The 25,694-nt window shown below is 39.9% G+C and overlaps 2 protein-coding genes across 2 annotated transcripts in view; one reads left to right on the top strand and one right to left on the bottom strand.

The window, feature by feature from the left end:
• PCNX2 (pecanex 2) overlaps positions 1-8,576 on the bottom strand; it is a 123,195-nt gene extending 114,619 nt beyond the window's left edge. The window contains exon 1 of the mRNA XM_058166267.1: positions 8,181-8,576. Coding sequence (XP_058022250.1) covers positions 8,181-8,456 — 276 coding nt within the window. The 5' untranslated portion in view covers positions 8,457-8,576. The remainder of the gene's footprint in view (positions 1-8,180) is intronic.
• Positions 8,577-8,619: 43 nt separating this feature from the next.
• The window catches only part of MAP3K21 (mitogen-activated protein kinase kinase kinase 21), a 44,348-nt gene continuing 27,273 nt past the window's right edge, over positions 8,620-25,694 (top strand). The window contains exon 1 of the mRNA XM_058166294.1: positions 8,620-10,061. Coding sequence (XP_058022277.1) covers positions 9,257-10,061 — 805 coding nt within the window. The 5' untranslated portion in view covers positions 8,620-9,256. The remainder of the gene's footprint in view (positions 10,062-25,694) is intronic.

The following is a 25,694-nucleotide window of genomic DNA, read 5'->3' as shown; positions in this document are numbered from 1 at the left end:
GTAATACCTAGAAAGCAAGCCTGCCTCTCTGCCTCAGTAGAATAGGCTAAACTTGTTTAGAATAGGACGCTAAACTAGGATCAGACTTCAGGAGAAACTACCAGCGAATTCCAGAATCTGAGACTAGACTGGATAGTCTTAAAGCATGCCAAAAAGTGCGGGGGCAAACCAGTTCCGTTTTGTGGCCAAATTACACGGAAGAAGGTGCCATTTGATTGTCGGGACTCCAGCCTGCCCGGAAAGCTATCTCTGTATGAAGAGCGAAGATTACTACATTCCTCCGTGAGGAGGAAGAGGGGGGGGGGGGAAGGATGAAATAAAAGGTAAATTGTGCAATATCGCCATCATTAGTCGAAATTTGTCGAGTTTTCCCGAAATCTTCAGCTGTTGCATTAGAAGACTTCAAGGGTTGGACTAGAAGACCTCTAAGGTCCCTTCCAACTCTGTTATTCTGTTAGGGATACGATAATGGGGGGCGGAGAAACAACACTCCCACAAATCAGTCCCCGAATTAATAACGTCAGAGTTGCGCCTAGGTGTTGCAGGTGTCAAATTGCAGTTCATGCCGCGAAACAAAACAGTTCTCCCGTTTCTGAAAATGCGGAGACCTATTTTAACTGCTCTTGCGTTGGTGAAAACACACAGACTTCTGAATTTCTATGGGGATTCTCAGTCATCCAGGACATGGTTGTCCCAAAGGTGCTTTTTCAAGAGGCAACTGAACTTTCTGGTTTTTCTTTGAAGACATTTCGCTTCTCATCCAAGAAGCTTCTTCAGCCCCACCATCCTGTCAGAGCTGGCTACCATAATTAAAAAAATAAAAACCAGCGAAGTCAGCTTAAGTTTTCTACTGAGATATCTAAATTAACTATCTAAAGATTGCAGTAAACCCTGCACAAAAAGTATGAATCGCGAGTGCCATGCGAAGTTGTAGACTCCTTAACATTCACATCGGTATGGGGAAGGGTTCTATATGGATTTAAAAGCAAAGAACTGCAAAGCTAAGACATGCTTGCTTTATGTTCTTCCATCCACCACTAGGAGGTGCCATTGACAAGGTTTTCAGCCAATTTAACAGCAAGGAGAAATGCTCGTTAATATGGCAACACGCAGAGGTTCGTTTCCAGTGCTTTTAATGTGTAAGCTTTCTCCTTCCTGCTGTGTTTAATATTTGAAAAGAGTGTTGTAGTTTTAGCAATATGCAGTCTTGTCACTTCTTGGTGTCTTTCGTGATTTGGAATTAAGAACGTGTCTCGAATTATACCATTATATAACCATTCTTGTATATGCTGTTGGGTATGTTCTTTTAATTGTATTTCTCTCATGGCTCCTTTAAGTAGAAACTTCTTGTTATGATGCCAATTTATTAACACAGCATTATGACTAAACCAAAGGCAATATATTCAAAAATGTATATTGCTCTGCTTCCTTCTCTCTCCCTTCTTCCCCAACAAGGCCAATTTGTTGGGATAACAAACCCCTCTCATACCCCAAAGCTACTATGTTGCTTTCCAATAATTGAATGATCCACTATGAATGATGCCCAAGCCTGCTTTAAAGTGGCCTCATTTCTTTATTGGCTGTAAAGAAATTCTATTAGGTCTCCTTTGTATATGCTCACATTTTCTTTGATCTACACACTATGTCATAGAATAGAACTAGCATGGAAATAATAATGTTTGTTATTTGGATCTTCTCCAGTTGTTGGTGTTGTTTTTTTTAGGTGAGCTTTTCATCATTATGGTTCATCTTGGAAATAATTATTTTACTTAAATCTGTTGCAAGTGTGCCTGCTTCTTCTCTCTTCTTTCCTACTTGTGCATGCCAACTTTCCTCGTTTATCAGTCAAAAGACTCAAACCCAGGAAGCCTCCAATGGCACCTATACAACATCTGCCCAAGAATTTTAAGCTCGATTCCCACATCAAATTGTAGATCACATTGTGACCAGTTGTAAACTGAGGGCATATTAATGAAGCTGCATGTCAATGGTTAGATGACCTAGACATTGGTATCTGAACATAGATCTTTTTAAGACAGGGGTTTCCAACCCTGGTCCCTTTAAGACTTGTGGACTTCAACTCCCAGAGTCCCTCAGCCAGCAAAACTGGCTGAGGAACTCTGGGAGTTGAAGTCCACAAGTCTTAATGGGACCAAGGTTGGAAACCCCTGTTTTAAGATTTATGTTTTATTGTGTTTTGTTAATCTAGATCAGGGGTGTCAAATTCAATTTCATTGAGGGCCACATCAGGGTTATGTTTGACCTTGGGGGGCCAGGATGGGTGTGGTCAGGGTGGGCACGCCCAGCTCAACTTCACTTGGGGGCGCCTGTGGCGGCCTGAGCACTGTGAAAGTGAAAACGGGCTTCTGAGCTCCATTTTCAGCTGCGACAGCTTCCTGCAACCCTCTGCCAGCAAAAACAGAGCTTAGTGGGGCTGCCCGTGGCTGTCATGAGCTCCATTTTTGGCTACAATGGTGTCCTGCAACTCCTGCCAGAGAAAATGGAGCTCAGGCCTCCCGAGCTCCGTTTTTGGTGGCAGAGGCATCACAGGCTGGGCCTTTGCTGTTTCCAGGGCAGCCCTGCAAGCCAGATCTAAGCATCCCGCAGGCTGAATCTGGCCCCCGGGCTTTGAGTTTGACACCCCTGATCTGGATGAAAATGTACATGAAATACATATTGCTAGTTCATGTATGATATGACGTATGCTAAATAAATAAATCTGTACAGGCTTTTGTCGTGTCCCACTCCTCTGCTGACAGCCGGGTCAGGGAAATCCGAATCAGGTTTGCCTCTGCAGCTCTGCCCAAAGTCCTAGCAAAGTCCTCAGAGCAGGCAGGAGACCAGAAAGTGACTTCAGCAAGATAAGTTCGACTTTGCCTGACTCAGAGACTGCCAGAAAGCAGATCCTTTATATAGGCCATGGGGTGTGGCTCCATGACTCAGCACTCATTAAGGCCTGCCCCTCCCTTCCTTCTGTTGCCTCCGCCTATCCAGTCTTCTGATGCGAGGGTCACACCAATCAGCAGCTGTTGGAAATAAACTTTCCTCAGGCTCACATGCTGTGGAGGAGGGGGAGGGGTCTAGCTGCTCCGTTTGCCTGGGCATGGAGCCAGGGCTGGGGCTGGGGGGTGCTCCCTCCTCTGCAGCCTGCTTGGGCATGGAGCCAGGGCTGGGGCCGGGAGGACATTCTTCAGCGTTCGGAAGCAGATAAGCAGACCCCAGCTGCGGTGAGAGCGGGCAAGACACAACAGCTTTAAAATTTTTCATGATTTGAACCCCCACCTACGTTCAAGTCTGTTTGCTTCTACAAAATAGAGATCTGCAGATGTATGTTCACCATCATCTCTTCCCATCCAAGCTTCAGGTCTCCAATATAGCTGATGTCCAATCTATGGATTCCTGAAGGTCCTACATACTGTTAGTGGAAACTGTAACACTTTATTCATGTATTAATTCCTTTTTGAAAAGCTTCAGTCCTCAGCCAAAAAAAGGAAGGAAGGGTCTTTGTAAATGAAAGATTAATTATAAAACTATTCTTGCCATCAGGCTTATCATTTAAAAGATCGCCTATTGCAACATGCAATATTATATCATTCTGAACCCCAGTGGAATATAGAGGGGGAAGCCAAGTTTCAACTGAATTGTTTTGTATAACAATCTCCCACAAATTCATTTAAAATATTTGTAATGTGAGCTCATCTTTTGATCATGCTCCCTCCCCCCACAATTCAGAAAAAGCTGGTGTGTTTTGCAATTTGTCAAGGTTTGTTTTAGAAATTACAGCTAGTTTCCTCTTTTATAAATCACTGAAAAAGCAAAGGGAGTCAAAGGGCTTTTCTGCTGGGTGTGCTCGAACTAGCCTGCTTTCATATCTATAGTACAATCATTATAAAGCTAAGATGCCATGTGGCCTCTTTTCATTGCCAAAGCAACTGACCTTGGAGAAATATTGCAAGGACACTAAAAGGAAACATCTGTAAAACAATGTAATATGCATGCAAGGCAACTCCTATTATAAAGATTAGACTCTGTAGGTATATTACTTTAAGCATGTTTTATAAACTACATTACCTGAAAATGCTTCCCGATCTGTTTATATTTTACCAATTGTTAAAAAAAAATAGTAGTCCCTACTAACCCAAAGGTATTTTTTCAAAAGGCAACTGGACTTCCTTTGTTTTTCCATGAAGACGTTTCGCTTCTCATCCAAGAAGCTTCTTCAGATGGGAAGTGAAGCTTCTTCAAGGAAAAACAAAGGAAGTCCAGTTGTCTTTTGAAAAAGCAGTTTTGGGACAATCATGACCTGGATCAGGGATCTCCAGTCTTGGTCCCTTTAAGACTTGTGGACTTCAACTCCCAGAGTCCTGGTAGTTGAAGTCCACAAGTCTTAAAGGGACCAAAGTTGGAGACCCCTGACCTGGATGACTGAGAATCTCCATAGACAATCCCTGCTAACAAGCTTAAAATTACAAAAGAATGAAAAGAATGGGGAGGACAGATTAAAAAAGGTATAAGTGGCAATCCTGGAGGTTATTGTTCTTATGACCCATATGAATAGTAATGAATGAGGGCGAGTCAAAGGGAGACTTGGCACTGCACTCCTATGGCACCTGCTATGCAATGGACAAAAGAAGAGTCAAAAGTACCAGCTGAACAATAGGCTAAAAACTAATGCGAGATGGTTTGCTTAAGAGTTGATTGCTACTAAACCAGTAGTGGAGAATTTAATACAGATCTGTAATGATAACATTTCTGTGCTACGTAAGTCTATCTGATGGATGTGGAAATAGCTACTATAGACCAAAAATAAAAAATAAAAAAATAGTCCAGTTGCCATGATTCAACATTTTGACATCTTTGCCTGGATGACGGAGAGTCTTCACTGGCATATTGCAACACATTTGGGGGAGGAAACCCCTGAGGTTGGTATGGCAATAATTGGTACATTCCAATGACTCTCTGTCTAACTGGCTTGCTCTGACTGATGAAGCTGCTTTGATGAGCAGTGAAACGTCTCAAGCTAACAAAAATTAACCCAGTTGCCACGATTCAACTTTCCGAGTATATCCAGACGTGATACCATGGGGATAATGCTATCTTGAGCAGAGAGCTAAATGATACTTAAACATAATTGTGGGTTTATTTATCCCTCCCGAAACACTGATTCACAATGCTATCTGGTACCCTTATTAATATTGGGTGAGACAAAGTTCCTTAGTAAGACCCAGCTGAAGCAAGAAACTTCAAAATAATAGCTCTCAATGAACTATTGTAGCCGGCACTATTTACAGTTTTCTTTGCCAATGTGTTTCCCTGCATGAAATTTGGCCTTCAAAGAATACAAACTGCCCAACAAGATAAGTTACTAACATTTAAATGGCTACATAGACAGGAAGGAAAAAGATTATATATAGTTTCTTTCAAATCATAGCCCTAGCAAATTAGCTCAGTAGCCAGAATTTGCTCTACAACATTTCAAAATCCTAATTCAACTGCATTTTCCTGGGGGGGAAAAGAGTACACTAAGCACCCAGTCATTTCCTAATTATCTGGGAATAAGCACCTTCCCATATATTCAATGGGACTTCCTTTGAATAAATATCTGTTGTGAATAGTTCTGTTGTTGTAGAACTGACACATCTGAGATTGCAATATCACACTGGACTGATAGTGGAATCTTACTTTAGACCAACACCGATATAATATTTTAAATTCAGAAGATTGACTTAAGAGCTACAGAGTCAGATGTGCATTGTCCATGTAACCTGTTGGGTACTTCCCTAATACCCAACATAAATAATCTAAAGTGGCTACTCCACCTAATGATTGTTAGTGCTGTTACTATATACATTTACTTGGTTGCAGTCCTGTGCTAATTTTAAGCCCCCATTGAGCCCAGAAGCGGAAAAAACTGGAATGTACACAATTTCAGAAAATAAGCATTCCTTCTTTGTTGTATGGTGTAAAGAGTCTCTGGTAGCTCAGACTGCTAAGACAGTCTGTTATTAACACAGCTGCCTGCAATTACTACAGGATCAAGTCCCACCAGGCCCAAGGTTGACTCAGCCTTCCATCCTTTATAAAGTAGGTAAAATTATAAAGTAGGTAAAAAGTTGACTTTGTAAATATACAAATAGAATGAGACTATTGCCTTATACACTGTAAGCCACCCTGAGTCTTCGGAGAAGGGCGGGATATAAATGTAAAAAAAAATATTAAAAAAAAATGAGGACCCAGATTGTTGGGGGCAATAAGTTGACTTTGTATATAATATACAAATGGATGAAGACTATTGCTTGACATAGTGTAAGCCGCCCTGAGTCTTCGGAGAAGGGCGGGATATAAATGCAAATTAAAAAAAATAAAGGAAACAAAAGTTTTTACTATAGCTCACAATATGCACTGCTTATTCAATTCAGAAGTACAAATGCATTGTGAAAATACAAGACATTTTTTTTTGTACAGTATTATGACCAGTTCTAGTCCAAGGGGCGGTGGACCATTGGCTTAAAGAAAAGGTTGCTATAAGACCATTTTAAGTATTTCAGCCAGGATGGTCAGTGGTGAAAATGCTGGGTACTGCAGTTAATCAAGATCTGGAGCAGGGGACCCCAAACTTTTGAGAGAATAGGTTTTTTTTATTTATTGGCCAAGTGTGATTGGAGGAATTTGTCTTGGTGCATATGCTCTCAGTGTACATAAAAGAAAAGATATGTTCATCAAGGTACAACACTTACAACACTTAATGATGCTCATAGGGTACCAATTTAACACTTAATGATACAACATTATCTGGTTTAGCTGGTGGACACATTAGCTGGTGGAGACAAACAGGAATATCTTCAAAATGCAGGTCAAAGATCCTAGCAAGCGTCAATGGGCAAACGGATGCCTGTTAGCACCTTGCAAGATATTCCAGATGTGGACCTTAATACTTTCCCATCTGCTGTAATTTTTTTATACATTTGGGGGAAGCGCAGCTGCAAGTGTAATAGAATAGAATAGAATAGAATTTTTTATTGGCCAAGTGTGATTGGACACACCAGGAATTTGTCTTGGTGCATATGCTCTCAGTGTAAAAAGAAAAGATACCTTCATCAAGAATCATAAGGTACACTTAATGATAGTCATAGGGTACAAATAAGCAATCAGGAAACAGTATCAATATAAATCGTAAGGATACAAGCAACAAAGTTACAGTCATACAATCCATAAGTGGAAGGAGATGGGTGATGGGAACGATGAGAAAATTAATAATAGAATAGAATAGAATAGAATTTTATTGGCCAAGTGTGATTGGACACACAAGGAATTTGTCTTGGTGCATATGCTCTCAGTGTACATAAAAGAAAAGATACGTTCATCAAGGTACAACATTTACAACACAATTGATGATCAATATATCAATATAAATCATAAGGATTGCCAGCAACAAGTTATAGTCATACAGTCATAAGTGGAAAGAGATTGGTGATGGGAACTATGAAACGATTAATAGTAGTGCAGATTCAGTAAATAGTCTGACAGTGTTGAGGGGATTATTTGTTTAGCAGAGTGATGGCCTTCGGGAAAAAACTGTTCTTGTGTCTAGTTGTTCTGGTGTGCAGTGCTCTATAGCGTCGTTTTGAGGGTAGGAGTTGAAACAGTTTATGTCCAGGATGCGAGGGATCTGCAAATATTTTCACGGCCCTCTTCTTGATTCGTGCAGTATACAGGTCCTCAATGGAAGGCAAGTTGGTAGCAATTATTTTTTCTGCAGTTCTAATAGTGCACATTTAGTAAATAAATTGATAAGATTTGATAAGTTTAATACGAATTACAGAACAAATAACCGTGGCTGAAAGAGCGCCTAGCAGCTGATATAACAAACAAAACCTGGCATTGGGTTCAAGGCTTAAAAGAAGCCAATCTATTCCCACGGCTTTCCCACAAGCAAAGCCCCGCCGTCCCATTCATTGGAACCCCGGCCTTCCCTCGGAGAAGAGCGCGCGCGGCTTAAGAGCGCGCAACAAGTTGCAACAGCGTTGCCACCGCCCCTTCCGCCTTGCCGCAACTCTGCAGCTGCCGACGACCCCTTCCTTTCCCGAGGGCGCCCTCGGGGGGAGTTTGGTGCTTGGCACTGGCGCCACCCGTGACAACTCCCCTCGCCCCCCCCCCCACGACCACAGCCAGACACGCACCTGCACGACTTCACTCTTTGACCCGCACCGGGAGCCTGGCCTCGACGTCACGTGCTCCTGGCCGTCCAATCCGGACCGGCCAGTAAGTTTGTTCGGGAGCTGCTCTCGGCGGCAGAAGAATTTGCTGAGAAGACCCGGGAGAAGCGCTCGATCGGCCGTGGCGGCGGCGGCGGCAACGTTGGCTTTAGCTGCTGAGGCCGCCTTCGGATCTCCCGCGGTCTCCGTTTTCCTCACCCTCTCGATTTCCGCGAGCGCTTTACCTGCGGCTTCTCCCATCGCCCGTCTCCTCTTCTCGTTCCTGGCGTGGCTCCCTTCTCTCTCACCTGGCCCCCCTCGGACTGCACGGCACCCCTTTGCAATCGCCGCTTCTTCGCGATTTCCTCCTGCTTTTCTCCCCCGCCCAACTTCCTCATTTCATTTTCCCCCATTTTATCTCCGCTTTAATTTCTTTTGCTTGATTTTCTTGTTCTCTCGGGCCGTGTGGCCCCTGGATTCCGCCCCCCCCCCTTCCTGGCTCCGTATAAATCACTCCACACAAACTTTCTTTGCCTCGATCCCATTTATCCCGAACGCTTTTCACTTCCTGCTTTGCCACCAGTCCTTTCCCTGTGCTCTAATATACATCTGGGCTGTGCTTTCTTTCTCTGACTCCTTCACTCTTTCCCGCATTGTCACCTTATGTTGTCCTACCTCTCTCTCATCACTTTCCTAACTCAGAAGCTTCTTACCTTTAAGCCTGCACTCCAAATGTCTGATCCAAATACTGTGATTTCTACTCCTCACTCATCTGGTGCTCCAATCCCCCTCCCTTGTCCAACCAGGTATCCCTTTTCTTTTTGCATTGTTTCACTCCTTTCCTAGCACTTTTATGCCTGCCTAAAACAGGGAAGAGTTGGCTTCCATAGCAACAACGTTAATTAAGAGCTGAAGAAGCTTCTTGGATGAGAAGCAAAACGTCTTCAAAGAAAAACCAGAACCTGCAGTTGCAACTTGAAAAAGCACCTTTGGGACAATTTCATTAATTGTTCTCAAATGCTGAGGTGGAAGCTGATGTGGTTAGTACCTGTACCTTGACCATGGCTTTGCTGAGCTCTGAGGGAACAGCTGAAGGGAGCTTGGGGACCAGTAGCAACTCTTGCCCACTGTGGACCGTGTTGTATGACTATGAAGCCACTGGAGAAGATGAGCTGAGTTTGCGTCGAGGGGAAATGGTGGAAGTTTTGTCTAAAGACGCAGCGGTGTCTGGAGATGATGGGTGGTGGGCAGGTAAAATCCATCATCGTCTTGGCATCTTCCCAGCAAACTATGTAACTTATCAGCCAGGCTGTTACCAACATCCCCAGTTAGGGTTGTTGGAGAAGACTGGACATCAAACCCAAAACCTGACCACCGGTGATGGGCACCCTGTAGATCACGAAGATCATATGGGTCCTCTAGCAGAGATTGACTTCCAGCATCTGGAACTGCAAGAGATTATTGGAGTTGGAGGCTTTGGTAAAGTTTATAGAGCAATATGGAAAGGCCAAGAAGTTGCAGTGAAAGCAGCCCGGCAAGATCCAGATGAGGACATCATGGCCACGGCAGAGAATGTGAGGCAGGAAGCAAAGTTCTTTTCCATGTTGAAACATCCAAATATCATTGAACTTCATGGTGTAAGTTTGCAGGAGCCCAACCTCTGTCTAGTTATGGAATTTGCCAGGGGAGGACCCCTCAATAGAGCTTTGTCAGGTACTTTCCCCACCGCTAGTGGGAGCCACTGGGGCCGTCGCATTCCTCCTCATATATTAGTCAACTGGGCAGTACAAATTGCTCGAGGGATGCTTTACTTACATGAAGAAGCCATCGTCCCCATCCTTCACAGAGACCTCAAGTCAAGTAACAGTAAGTATTTTGAAAAAGGACAGTTTATGCACATGTTTCTATATTATAGCAAAGAACAGTACCGTGAAAAGTACTGTTATATATAAACTTTGCATTGCAAAAGTGCTATTTAAGATGCTTATCATTTTATACTTTTTAAGAATTGATTTTTTCAGTTATCAGATATGTACAAGTTCATTCCACCAAACTGAATCAAGTCTTTTCTCCTCTTTGGTAACAATAGTTATACTTAAGCATTTCAATATTTATTTGTGTTTGGTTTCTTGGAAAAATGGAAGTCTTCTCATGACTCATATGCAACAGAAAGACCTGAAGAAGTCTCTTCTGTGAAATCTTGGCTTTTTTTATAAGTTATTAAAACTGAAATTAAGGTTTCCCAGTCCCAAGAGCATATAATTTTGAGTAGTCATAAATACAACCAGACTGTAATGCTATTATGTAATTTTAAATGTGTTGCTTCAGTTGTAATTATTAGCTGGATAAAGTAATGCTGTCTAACTCAGCAAATTGGTATTTTTATTTCATCTTTTTAGAAGAAAGCAATGATAGTTTGCTATGCAATCTTTTCATTCTTCTCACCAGTATTCACTTAAGGCATTTAATCCAAATTTTAAGCATAGGAAATTTAAAATAAAATTGATAGGGTGATAATTAGAATTACTGATTTGATGCAATATGTTAGCAACTCTTAGGGCATTCTTGATGAAGAATTTCCCATTTCTTGACATCAGAAAATAATACATAAAGGAAGTTTATTTTAGTATATTCTCCAACAGATATTGCTTGGAATCATTTTTGTTTCAGTGATGAAACAGTTTGAAAGTCTACCTCCTCGGCAATGAAGGAGAGTGGCTGAAAGTATTTCTTAGTTTGTGATGCTATAGAAAGTAAGTTTTTTAACACTGATTGTCCTTCAGTTTCTGTAATGGAACTCCTTGAACTTTAAATGAATTATTTTCATTTTAAAGCCACACCCTTGTCCAACACAAATTTCTGTAGAACATATAATAATGTTTATATCCATGATCCCAAAATACCCCTAAAATTATATATTGCCATTTTTTGTTTGCGTATTATATACATTCCTAGGTTTTAATAAACACTATTGTATGTGTACCAGTTCCATAGGTAAAGTTCAACTCATGAGATTCTTTTTTTCACAAGGAACAGAAGAAACATTTGTGAAACTGTAGCACCTACCTCATAGCTGCATTTCTTACATAAATGAATGCAAAGTGCAGAAATGAAGGCAATAATAGGATATAGGAAAGAAACAAAACAAATAAGCACTTCCTTTGCAATGAGTAATTGAAACTATGTTATCTCTGCTGTTTTATTCCTAATCTGTAATTTGGATTAAAAATAAAAGATACTCTTCAGTCAAGCTCAATGTCTAGTGAACGTGTCCTTGTAGTTATTCTTGTTGGCATGTTGGAAGTCATGTGCCATTGGCTCCTTTGTTTTTCCAACTACCTTCCCTAGCCAGGAGCCATAGAATTTCTGAGTGACTATAAGCATGAATTTATTTAGTTTCCATCATTAGACAAGGTCATCTAGGTTCTACTACCCGCCCAGCCATAAAATGGACAAGGATCTTGCAATTGTCAGCATTAAAGCAATCATAACTGTGAGTGAATGGCATAGCTCTGATCCAGGCACAACCCATCTTACTAAGTGATTTTGGGCAATTTATAGTTCATATATATAGTTATAGTTTGGTTATTCGGGTTTTCTCCCGCGTAAAATTGGAAGTGTCTTGGCGACGTTTCGACGAAGTCTCATTCATCATCTTCAGGCTTCAGCTTCATGCTTCTGGGAGCAATGTGTGATTGCAGCTGTTTCTTCCTTTTTAACTGCTAGTGGGGGTTTGAACTGATTGGGTGGGAGCTTGGCTGTGCTCTGATTGGATGGGGTTTTTTTGTGTGTGCTCTGATTGGCTGGGGGGGTGTCCTGTTTGGGTGGGGGCTTGGTTGTGCTCAGATTAGTCTGAATTGCAGGGGGATTTGAGCTGGTGAGCTGCACTGCTGCTGTTTGGCTTCGTGGTCGTGGTCGTGCTACATCTTCATAGTGGGTGTCAGTCTGCTGCATGTATGGATTGGAGGGGTTTGAAATGGCTAATGTTGCAGCTGCGTTCTGGCTTCTGGTCCTTGGTCATGCTTCCTGATCAGTGTGGGTTTGGGTCTGCTTTCTGGGTGGATGTGTGGTGGTGACATCCTGTGTGGACCTCGTGAGTGTGGGTCTGGTGTCATTCCTCGTGCTAGGGACTCGTTTGTCAATAAGGGCGGGTTTCCAAATGGCTGGTAGGCGGGAGGTATCATCTTGTTTGTTCAGACTAATCTGAGCACAACCAGCACCCCTAACTCCCTAATGTGCATTTTCCTATGAATGCACAGCTACTGTGTTTGCTCGGGAAAAATCCACAGGTTTTTGAAGAAGACAACAACCAATGTACCTGTTGTGACCTAGGCCCAAGTAGTTATTACCAGACACAATCAGTCCTAAACAAACATATTTTATTAGAACAGCTGAGAATTACTTCATTCTCAGTTTAGTCCAAATTAAGCCCAAAACAAATCTTTCAGAAAACGTCCTTCGGCCTTATCACAAACATTTGTCTTTTTTGGCACTTTGCCAAAGGCTTTTCTTGGCAAGAACCCCATGAAATTCAGAAATAGAAGACAAGAAACAATTGTAGCAATGTTGCTTTTCTACAAAGAACCCAAGAGCTGTTGCTGCTCTTTTAAGGCTTAAGGGAGGGGCCAATCATCTCCTGGCCTTATTCCCAAGTTGTCCTTTTTGCTTTAGCTGCTCTTGCCTTCTGTCAGCTCTTCGCACGTGTGCACTAGAAACAGACTCCTCCTGTTCCTCTGCCTCTCTGCTGTCTACCTCTGGAGGCTCCGGAGTCTGCGCATTGCTCCCAGATGGCCCTGGCGCCATCTCTGCCTCTGATGCAGAACCTTCGGGCCTTCCCCTGACTCCAGGACTGGCCCATTGTCCTCCCCAGCCTCCTCACTGTCCGACTCCACTGCCAGCTCCACAGGCTGCTGGTGGACCACAACAGTGCCAAACCCCTATATCTGCTCCAAAACTCCTTTTCCTTCAGAATCAAATATCTGCGTGTAACTAATAATAGCCAAATGTATTTCTTTTGGTTCGATTAGGCACATCCATTGCAAAACAGATGATCCTCCCAGAAATAGAAAGTTAGGAAATCCCTTCAAAGTAGACTTTAAAAGACCAGTACAGGATAGTGGTTAAGGTTTTGGCCATGGATTGAAGGTTACTCTTAGCAGTGGAAGCTCCCCTATGACTTGGCTCTCTCCAGTAGCTCTCTCTCAGTCAAACCCAGTAGTTCTCTCTCAGTCAAACCCAGTCCATAGTTTGCTGGAGAAAAAAAAATAGGAACAAGAGAGGGGTGGCAATTGGCAAAGCATGTGCAACTGTGTCATCCTGTGTATGACATGGCTTACATACCTTTGTCAGACCTCTGCAGGCAACTTGAAACCTGGCATCTGACACAAGTATGTAAGCTGCAGCATGTGCATGATGATGTCACTTGTCAATTGGACACAATTGTGGTTTCCTAAGGATATTGCTGAATAGGAGGAAATAGAGTATATACCACCTTGAACTCCTGGAAAAAAGGCAGAATATAAATCTAACAAATACATACTATATGTATCTTCAGCATGACTACCTCCCCCCCCCCCCGCTGCCATATAGTCCATGAGTGAAATATGTCTAAATGTAATACAATTATGGGAATCCTAAAAGAGACCATCAGGAGAGGTGAAATCTATTCAGTGAAACATACTATAGCCCTCACAATCTGCTAAAAGTTCAGTCAAAGCCTACCATTTGTCTGAAACTTTACTCTGAAAAGTTTTATAATGAAATCAATCCTGCAACCTCTGTGGTACTTAAATTGGTGTGTAGAGTAATGCAGATGCTTCTCCATTTGTGCAAGGTTGTCATCAGAGGTTTAAGCTGGTCCAGATCAGGAAACTAACTATGCAAGAAGACCAAAACTAGGTTTTATTGATTTAGACTACATTAACAGAATCAAATATTCACAGTAACATTGAGTTCACTTCCACAACCATTCTCCATAGTTCTAGGAGTTCCTTATGGGTATCCCTTCTAAATTCTAAATGACTATTTAAATAACTGGAAAAAAGGATTGTGGGCTGTATCCTCAGTTGCTCATAAATGGGACACAACAAGGATCTCAAAGCATTTCCCCCTCTGCTATGTCCCCATTATACTTCCCTTTGTTCTGACATTATTCAAAGTTAGGTGTATAAAGGCTGCTAAGTTTCGTGGTAGCCTGCCACTATAGCAAGTGTGGGAGGTGGTAACGGTTCAAATCCTACCCCACAGCCCTGGAACATATTGTGTGGCTTTAGTTTGGCCGCTCTTTTTGAGTCCAATTTACATTGCAGGACTGTTGTTGTGGGGAAGAATATTTGAATGTCATGTAAATCAATGCTTCTCAAACTCAGCAACCTGAATATGTGTTGTTGGCTGGAGAATTCTGGAAGTTGAAATCAACACATCTTAAAAGTTGCTAAGACTGAGAAACAGTGCGGTACAGCATCTTCAGCTCCTGAAGAAAAGGTGGGATATAAATAGAATAAATAAATAAATATTATTTTAGTAATTAGCTTTTGTTTTTTAATCAACTTTTAAAAGAAAATGTATGTGTTTCTGTTAAGCGGAGATGTGGTTTGTACTGGGTTGAGTCATGACGTGTTACAAGAGATTATCCTGTTTACAGTCATAAATTACAGAATTCTATTATTTGATAGGAGCAAGTTTCAGTTTAAGGACCTATGTGCATAAAATCTTTGTAACCAGCAAAAGTCTACAACGGCCTAAAACAGAATATTCAGTATTTTGTTTTTATTTTCAAATCAAATACCAATGCTGAGATTTGGTGAACATTTTATATTGTAGATTAATTATAAATTAAAGACACAAATACAATATTTTTTCTACTCTGTGCACAAAATTGGCAGCTTTTTAGAACATCACATTATTCTTGTTTTTCTTGTACATAAAGATATTTGCTGGTGTACAAGAGAGAAGATGTGTGACAAATAATCCTTTTGGAATTTTGTTACTGACAGGGTTCGCCAGATTCCTTTGGCCTACTACTGACAGAGATTTTAAAATATTAGCAGCAGGAAAAACCTGAGGGGAGGGAGTTCAAATAATTATAATGAATTAGCAGAGAAACAAAGCAAAGAATATTATGATGGAGGACTGTTTTTATACTGATTTCCTATCTTCTAGAGGTTTGTTTACATATATGATTATTTGTTCTCTCTCTTGCTTTGCAGAAAATTCAATCCATAGCTGTTCTAGATTGTTTTAAGATCTGTCAGATTAAGTGGGGAGGGGAGAGGAATTTTTGCAATTGGATAGAGATCAGAGTATGCAAGAACCAAACTCAAAATTCACAGAATATATTAGGCAACATTAGTGAAGCTAGTCTTTTATCTTGTTCATACCTGTTTCTCAGTTAGGTTTTTTTTAATTCTCTGTTCTTTGTTGGCAAAAAAAATTTCTGTGGCACCACTGGGAGAATATTTTAATGCTGTCCAGTTAACGCAAACACTATTCATATATATTATGAATTTATAATATTATACTATTCTACTGCACTTTTTATAAAGAAGAAAGACTATTTCAGTCTCTGCCAGAACTGGATAAAAATTATCGCAATGATCATCTGCTTATTATGTCGTAGTGGGCTTTACTCAGTGGTGGGATTCAAATAATTTAATAACCGGTTCTCTGACCTAATGACCAGCTGGGTAGGCATGGCGTTGTGGTCATGTGACTGTATGGGTACGGCCAACTCAACTTTACTCATGTTGATGGGCGCTTTGCCTTAGCTGTTACAATGTAATAAGGGTTAACCAGAGAGGCAGTTTCTGTAAGCAGGGCAATAAAGTAATCTTTATTGTTTCTTTCCTGCCTTACTTACAGGATTAGCCCTGTAAAGTGGAAAAAAACAAAATAAAATTTCTTGCAACAACTGTTTTCCGAACTGCTTAGAAAGTTAACCGATTCTCCTGAATTGGTGCAAACTGGTTGAATCCCACCAATGGCTTTAATTTAAAAATTAGGGAGAAAGCTGTCAAATTCTTAAATGTTGTTATCAGTGCTAGGCCATTGCTGGCTAAGACTGAAGTTACTTGTATACTTTGTATAGTTGGTTAACTAATAAGAGTTAATGATGAACAAAGCATCCGTCTCAGTCTGATGCCTTCAGAGAACACCAGATTAGGGGAAAGCTTGATAAAAGACTTCTAGTTCAGGTTTATGTTCTCAGTTTCACATGAACTGAGATACCTTTCAAGAGAAATGAGCTATATTGATATTTTGCTAATTTCTCATTTCGAAACATTGTCAAGAAGCCTCAGATTTAACGATTTAAATTATTGCCAGAAATATTTCTTTAAATTATTCTTTTCATAAAAAGAATACACATGTTTTCTAAGCAATCTTAGTACATAGTAATCACATCTCAGAGATACAGGTTTAGTTTTTAGACAATACATGCCAACGTTGTAATTCTTATTTCTTTTTTCACATCAGAGTTCATTAAACACAATTGTAGTGGCAAGTCATTTTATTTAGTAACAAAACAAATATGTAGTTGTTAAATCATTAGGAGGTGAACCAGCTCCAATTCAATTAATCATGGATGTCAGAAAACATTTTTGTCATGATGTGCTAGGACAATCATCACCACAACCACCAAATAGGATTTTAAACTGTGTGAATATAACTTGTCTGTTCTGGTTAGCCTTCGCTTAACGAACAACCCAAACTAAACCAACAGCATATACATGGAAGGTCCATGTCTTCTCAATTGTCAAGTATAAGCCAGCCTGGTTGATGCAAAGCAATAGAGGGTGGGATACACATAGTAAAAAAAGGTTATTAAGAAATAAAAATTAAATTGGCAATTTCAGTGAAGTCAGCCTTTGGAATTTTAAATATTGGGTGGTTTATACAGAAGAACATGGTGTTCTTCCATTTTGTATGGACATGAAATACCAGTTCCCCTGCTTTTCCAAGTAATGGTTACTAAATTGGAATGCATGCCACTTATTGTCGGCTTTAAAGCAGCACATAAGCAAAACAAATAAATAAAGCTTCAATTTAAAATGAATTACTATAAAGAAAGAAAAAAGTCTCTGAATATTGCAGAAGAGGTACTGCTGTGGCAATAAAGATGCTTATCCTCTGGACCTTAGTTAGATACGGGTATCCCTTGACTTACAACCATTCGTTTAGTGACTATCTGAAGCTACAAAGGCACTGAAAAAAAATGATGTTTGACTGATTTTCACACTTATGACCGTTGCACCATCCCAACGGAGACATGATCAAAATCGCATGGCAACTGGCGTGCATTTATGACCGTTGCAATGTCCCTGGGTCATGTGATCACCATTTGTAACCTTCCCAGCAGGCAAAGTCAAAGGGGAAAGGCCAAATTCACTTAAAAACAGCGTGATTCGCTTAATGACTGCAGCTATTTGCCTAACAATTGTGGCAAAAATGATCATAAAATGGGACAAAACTCACTTAACAACTGTCTTGCTTAGCAATGGAAAACTCCATTGTGATTGTAAGTCGAGGACTTCCGTATAAAAGTAAATAATAAATTTTACTCTTTTTTTTACATCTCATTATCAGATGCACCAACAAAAGGGAAACTGTAAAGTCTATTTACTTGTTGCATTTTGACTATATTAAAATGAAAATTCAGTAACATATCAACCAAACTTTTTTATTCAAAAGGTTAAGAGAAGCTCGTCCAAATGTTACGCGTAAGGGAACGTGTATTTCTTTAAAACAGCATGGCTAGAATATTTAGTAACCTGAAGGTGCTACAAGTACAGGCACGCCATCTTCAGTATCTCCAAAGAAGGAGCAATTTTCATGATTCTGCTTTATTCAAGCAACCAGGCTTTGTGTTTCTTTAGCGCTGTTTGCTATTTTATGCACAGGCTTGTTGTACAGTAACGGGAACTTTATTAAACTATTGTTGGGTAAGATCTCTTTTATAGTTTGCAGCAATGACAGGTTTGTTTCTTCTAAAACTCATGATGGATGTTCTAGATACATTTCCAGAGAACTGAATGAACGTGCTCACTTTTCATTTCACCTTCTGCACTTGGCCCTCTCCAGACCCTCACACCTCATGCACAAGTCCAAAACTTAACATTTTTTTGACTTCGTATTTTTAAGGATAAGCATTAAGGTCCTGGTGATGTATGGACTCTGTGCCTGATGTGCAGAATAGGACTGACTACATCTATTATTCCAGATTTCCCTAAGTAAAACTTAAGACTCTTTTATTTGAGTTTTTCCACTGACATCTTGCATATTTGACTTTTCACTGACTTTAAGATACAAAAATGTAAAAGAAAGAAAATACAGTATACCTCGGTAAGGTAAAGTTTCCCCTCGCACACATGTGCTAATCATTTCTGGCTCTATGGGGTAGTGCTCATCTCCATTTCAAAGCCGAAGAGCCAGCACTGTCCAAAGATGTCTCCATGATCATGTAGCCGGCATGATTAAATGCCAGAGGTGCATGGAATGCTGTTACCTTCCCAACAAAGGTGGTCCCTATTTTTCTATTTGCATTTTTTTACGTGCTTTCAAACTGCTAGGTTGGCAGAAGCTGGGACAAGTCACAGGAGCTCACCCCGTTATGCGGCACTGGGGATTTGAAACGCTGAACTGCCGATCTTTCAATTGACAAGCTCAGCATCTTAGCCACTGAGCCACCATGTCCCAATACCTCAGTACTCGTCATTAATTGGTTCCAGGAGGTGCGATGACCAAATAAATTTGTTCCATAAGGAATAATATAAATAAATTTAATGCATTCCCAAACAAAAAGCAATGCACATTTTAAGGCAATGTGTAAAAAGATAGGATTGTATATCATTACTTTACATGAGAAATAAACCTAAAACTTAATAAATACTTAGATTACCATATTTTTCCATCTATAAGATGCCCCACATGTATAGGACACTGTTGGTTCTCCTCTCTGGCCCCCATGTATAAGACGCCCCTCCATTTTTTGGTAAATATTTTAAAGAAAAAGTATCATCTTATATACGGAAAATTTCAGTAAATAAAATTAAAACTTCACTTTATCTGTACTGATGAGGAAAAAAGTGCAAAAATACACAAAATGACCACAAAAGCTAAGAAGACCACGAGGGGATGTGTACACGCAACAGAGACCACGTGACTAACATCTGACCATTTGTTTTGGCTAGAAAGGGTAGAGAATCACAAAGAAACTGACACTGACCAGTTCTAGCTTGCATATTGAGTACCAAACAAATGACGAGTACCAAGGCAAAATTTTCTTATCAAAATGTGTCGAGTACTAAATTCGATGAGTTTCAAAGTAGTCGAGTACCAAGATATGACTGTATACAAGAAACTGAAACAAACAGTAAGAGAAACAGAAATCAAAGAAAATAAATATGTTATCAGATGTACAGGAAAGAACTCTGTTTTTAAACACAACATTAAACATAGAGCACATGGAGTAATAAGTGAACAATTCGGTGTAATTGTTAAGATACCAGGTTAGAAACTGGGAGATTGTGAGTTCTAGTCCCACTTTAGGCACAAGGCCAGCAAGGTGACCTTGGGCCAGTCACTGTCTCTCAACCCTAAAATGTAGGCAAGGGCAAACCATTTCTAAAATGTTGCCAAGAAAACTGTAGGGACTAGTCCAGACAATTTGTCAATAGTTAACATTGACTTAAATTGCAGAAAATAATAACACCAAAGCTTCTCAGAGTCACTTTTCAGAGTGAAATGGGCAGTGTATAAATTTAATCAATAAATTAATAAATAAATAAGACGAAACATGGAGTCATGTGGATCAGTTTTTCTATTACATTGATAAGCAGCAATTCATAAGCCGTGACTTCAGTACAAGACTGCAGCATAATAGGCTGTTTGTGTTTTCCTGTATTCCTTGCTTGATAAATCAAAGTTTTCATGCACTGATAAATTCCCAGTCCCTGGTATATAATTCAACACTATGCTGATGTCTTTAAATAACATTTTCCCCAAACAATATTAACAGATTCATTAATCTAAAATGGGTCAGTGGTGGGACAAGCATGTATTATACTTGTCTTATCATTTTACACTTTCTGAATAGCTATCTTATTCTAAACATTCTCTAAGCTGCCCAGTAAAGGAAAAGAAGTTTATTGTTGAATTTATTTTAAGATAATAAACTATCCGTGAAGAGCATGTAGAAGATACAGCTGGAGCAAAGTGCAGTAGCACAGGCAATTTTGGGGGGCCCAAGAATGGCCCCTGTAATACCACCATTCCGCAAACTGCATTTGGTGCTGGTCTGCTTCCAGGTGTAATTCAAGGTGTTGGTGATCACCTTTAAAGCCCTTTATGGCATGGGACCAGGTTACTTGAGGGACCATCTCATTCCACTGGAATTGGACCGGCCCATTGGTCCTGGCAGAGGAGGCATGCTGCAGATCACATCTGCCCGATTATTCTGGCTGGCGGGGTCTAGGAGGTGGGTCTCCGCTGTTGTTCCTGCCCTCTGGAACACCTTGCCTCCCAATGGCCCCACATTTGGCCCCGAACCCCACATTTGTAAGGGTCTAAAGATCTGACTCCACAGTTGGCCTTGGGCCCCACTGGGGGAACAGCACAGTGGAGGTGGTTGATTAACAACAGATCCCACCTCCCCCGACTCTGCCCCTGTTCTCTCCACATGTGCTTAGGTTTTAAAGTTTGATTTTAATTATGTTTTAATTGTACATGTATAGACATTTTTGTTATTGTAAGCCGCCCAATAAGATGGTAAGATGGGCGGCCTATGGTAAGATAGGGGGAGCAATAAATTTTAGGAAGGAGGACAGGAAGAAAGAAAGAAAGAAAGAAAGAAAGAAAGAAAGAAAGAAAGAAAGAAAGAAAGAAAGAAAGAAAGAAAGAAAGAAAGAAAGAAAGAAAGAAAGAAAGAAAGTAAGTTAGTTCTGTAACTGATTTTTTTCTGCAATAAGGTTTTTACGTTCCAAACATAAATATCTTGCAAAATAAATGTTAATATATATAACTTCCTTTTAGAATTATTTTTTCTGTCTTTATAAGCCACTAAGAGTTTGCTGGGAAATCAAACACATATTCTGATAACACAGCTCCAAAGTGTATAGGTAAGGGGCTCTTTCCTTAGCTAATTTGGGAGCTTCCATTCAATCAGTGGCAGACGTGCCAATATTGGCAGAACAGCTTTGCTTTTGTTCTTTTCTCTGCTAATGAAATGTTTGTTTTTGCAGGTGTGCTTTTAACTCAAGCCTGATAAGCCAGCCTTCTCTTTGCTTCCTCCAAAACATTGCAGCAGCCATGGCTTGGGTTCTGTAACTTGTTATTCAAGAAATGAAACAACTTGGAAACATTCTGTATAAGGCTATTGTTAATAACCTAACTTTTCAGGGAGTCAACTTGTAACACAGTCATCAAGCTTTGCTTTAATCAAAGGCACAAAATAGGAGTGCCACCCTTAAAGTATGTCAGCTGATCTTGACCAGTGGGACATGAGTTAGTTGTATCTCATACTTTCCTAAGAAGTATGCTAAATTACTAAGTTTGGCTGCTTTTTCTGCAAAGAGGGTAGCTCATATACCTTCTATTCTGAGCAAGGGATTACTTAAAATACAGAGAGACAACATAGAAGCTTTTCTTTCTATGGCTTAATAGTAAAAGACTTTGATTTACCAAAATCCATTGTTTTATGTCATGAATCCAACCAAATGAAGGTATTTTTTAATTTTAACAACTTGCTTTGAGTATTTCTAACTCACATCTACCTGATGTTCCATGATAAACCTTAATAAAGATTAGGTAAATTTCTAAAAATATGACTAGGCATGTTCTAGAAGAGTTATTAAACTGTGATGTGAGTGGTGGTTAAACACACCCTATCTTTAATTGGCACGTGCTTTTAAAATAGGATTAGCTTTATTTGACAGTTGTAGATTTTAAATGGTGGTAAACATGGTGAGGAATAGTCTTAAGTGTAAGCCATAGCTAGAGTAAATATTTGGGTAGAAATTACTGACAATTTTTGTTAAGTCTAGATGTGAACCTGACTAGGAACAAAATAGAAGGAAGGATAATACCAAACGTGTTTTCTATATAGTCCCTTCTGAAGAGACACTACTCATGTACTTATTATTTTAAAAATATTTCTAATACTTACAATATTTTAAATGGCATACAGTATTCAAGCACTCTCTACCTTACTTCTCTTTTGTGAACTGTGTATCTTCTATGCTTCCTCCTCAGTTACTGTATGTAGTTACCTTTATGATATGGAAGAAATGGAATCCAATGTTATCCATCAGCAGAAGTAGGAAAATCCTACTTAGCAGAACCAGGAAAAGTTTTGGTACTAAATACCAAATATTTTGGTATTTGTACATAGGTAATAATAGACATCTAGTTGAAGTAAGATAATTGTGATTAGTAGTTTAGCTCTTTTTGATGATGAACAGTAATCTTAAAACTTTTCTATTGTTGCCAGTAATCTTCCAAGCCCAAGTACTGCTCATTATGATTAAATCTATTTATAGGAATATGTCATAAATGAATTTGCCCATCAGTACTGTCATTGATTTTTAACTTTGTATACTTATTGCTTTTTATCTTGGCTGTACACCGCCCTGAGTCCTTCGGGAGAAGGGCGGTATAAAAGTTTAATTAATTAATAAATAAATAAATAAATTTGAGGGGGGTTTGTTGGGTTCCCGTCCCCAAAAATACATGGATTTTGATGGTTTTATTGACAGGGCCAATCATGTCTAGTTATCCAATGTTTGAATTTTTTTGATTGTACAGCTTTGTTTTTATTCATGCACATCCCCCAAATCCATTGGAATCGGGATGAATTATAATTACAGTTAATCAATAAATTAAGTGTGAGAGAAAGTTGGAAGAAAGTTATGCTAATAAATTTATGTCTTGGTTTTCTAGTTTAGTGGGTGTGTATTTATACAGTGGAGAACAGAAATGTCTGCACTTATCAATTGATAAGGACCAGAATTAGCAGAATTACTAATAATCAAAGGTTGTGTGCAAATGAGAGCCAGTATGGTGGAGTGATTATGAAATAGATTGGCTCTGGAGAGGCCTGTGTTCTAACTCTTAATTACTGTGTGTGACTTTGGGTCAGTCATTCTCTCAATCCAACATATCATATTTTTTGGAGTGTAAGACACACTTTTCCCCTCCCAAAAAGTGAATGGAAATGTCTGTATGTCCTATACAGGGGGGGGGAAGGGTGGTTGGTGTGGCGCTGATCAGCTGTTCTAGAACGGGCAGCAGCGAACATGCCGTGGCAGCGAATGTGCCACTACCCGTTTGCTGCCGCCCAAACATACAGTGAACAGGAACTGTTGCTCAGATTCAGTTTTAGCTTATTTTGTTCCATCCAGACAGTCTCCCAGGTATCTCCCAGGTACCCAGGTATTGGGACAGGACAATAACAGCATCTCCTATCTGACCCAGAATGGTGATGTATAGTTGGGTATCATCAGCATATTGTTGTTAAGAGATCAGTCTTGTAGCATTGGGAAGACAGATGTTTGGCTCTATTTATATAGTGGATTGAAGATCGGATGTTCCTTGTGAGTGAAGAACATTTTGCTTATAGATATAAGATTATGCATGGATGAATGATGAAAAATGGGCCAATAAGGAATAAAGGAAAAAAACCCAATGATGTCACACCCTGAACCAGTGGATAATCTGAAACAGGAGCTTCATGTTGAGATTAAAAAGCAGCAGAAAAAATACCAAATCCTCTTCCCATCTCCCCCAAAGAAGTAGCTGTCTCGCCAATCTCTCCTCCCCCTATATCAAGTGGCAATGCCAGCTAAGGAAAGAGTGGAATAATTGTAATACAAGACTTCTCTTAGCTGGTCCAGAGGGGATTACCATGGTTGATGGTGCTGAAAGCCACAGAGAGTACAGGAAGCATTTGCCACTTTTATTCATAAAACAACAAACCTGAACTTTGACTGAAACAGGTTCAGGTAGCCTCCTATCTCCAGACTTCTCCATGGCTGTCAATGACCACAATCTCCATAACCTTTCTCCTGAAAAGAAAAGTTAGAGACAGAATTATAGTTATTAAGGACTGCTGGGTGCAGATAGGGCCTCTGAAAGTGGAGATATACCGCAGCCTATTTTAAAGCTGCTGACAACACCTCTTCTTGAAAAAGAGATTGATAATTTTCTGAAGCCATTTTATGCCCTTTCATATTTCAAAGCGGACAGGAAGGGAATGGCTCAAATTCTAAGTGTTAAAAGCCTCTTGTCTTTTTAAGAGGCCAAATTGAATTCCATTTAATTAATATTTAGAAAGAGCAATTATAGCACATAGAGACTTTTAAATTTGTTGCTGAGTTGTAACAGGGTTGGGTGGAGTACGAATATAAAATTAAACACATAGAGTCTAATCCAAAACCACAGAAAATGTGATTTTAAAAAAAAGTGCCAGAGGACATACTGTTAATTTTTATGTAATAGATTAATGTGTCTACTCTTTGTGCCAAGAGCAGTGGAATTTAGTTGGCTGAATGGACAACAATAGAATAAAGGGAAAAAAGAATTGAAATTCTTGATAATTGAGAAGGAAGCATACTAACCTTATCAGTGATATAGTATTATCTTTTTCCTCCTCTGTCTCCCAACAAGCTACCTCCCCAAGGCCAGTTTCAATGCATATAATCAGGTTAAAGATATCTACTTCCACAGTGAGCATATCAATTTGTATTTTGTACTTTGCATGCTGCATTTTTATTTTAGTACTGGGGGTGGCGATTATCAGCCATTGCATTATTGGATAACAAGTCATTTGCCTGAAATAGAACTCTAGGAACAATATATTCCGTCAGTCATCTGTAGTCTTCTCCTCTTTGGATTAACCAATTATGGCAAGATGTAAAACTGATAGAACTGGTAATATTTAGAAAGGTGCAATGTAACTTGTCATATACTCAGATGTTAAATAGATTTTAAACTCATTGAGTTCAATGGAGCTTAGACAGGTACAGCCTAAATATATTTTTATGCTGATTTTAAAAATTTAAATATCTAAAAGGTATTTAAGCTTGATGTAAGATTGAATTCTGATCAAGCAAACTGCAGCATTTTTTGAAATGATACCTCCCTCCTCCTTTCACCCTACTTAATCAAATCTGCCCCATATTTTGAGACTCCTTAGAACTCATGTTAAGATGCCTGGAGACTGCAGAGGAAATGAACACTTGCTTTTTTCCATGAACTGACCAACTGAATTCAACCCTAATTTTAGTTCTGAAAAAGAACTTTTATGCAGAGGTGAAATCGAGCAGGTTCTGACAGGTTCTGGAGAGCGGTTCGGAGAACCGGTAGCAGAAATTTTGAGTAGTTCGGAGAACCGGCAAATACCACCTCTGCCTGGCCCCAGAGTGGGGTGGGAATGGAGATTTTGCACTATCCTTCCCCCAGGAGTGGGGAGGGAATGGGGATATTGCAGTATCCTTCTGGAGTGGGGTG

The sequence above is a fragment of the Ahaetulla prasina genome, chromosome 1 (genome assembly GCF_028640845.1).
Source record: "Ahaetulla prasina isolate Xishuangbanna chromosome 1, ASM2864084v1, whole genome shotgun sequence".
Lineage (NCBI taxonomy): Eukaryota > Metazoa > Chordata > Lepidosauria > Squamata > Colubridae > Ahaetulla > Ahaetulla prasina.
The sequence above is the reverse complement of the archived record's forward strand: the minus strand, read 5'-3'. Positions and strand labels throughout refer to the sequence as shown.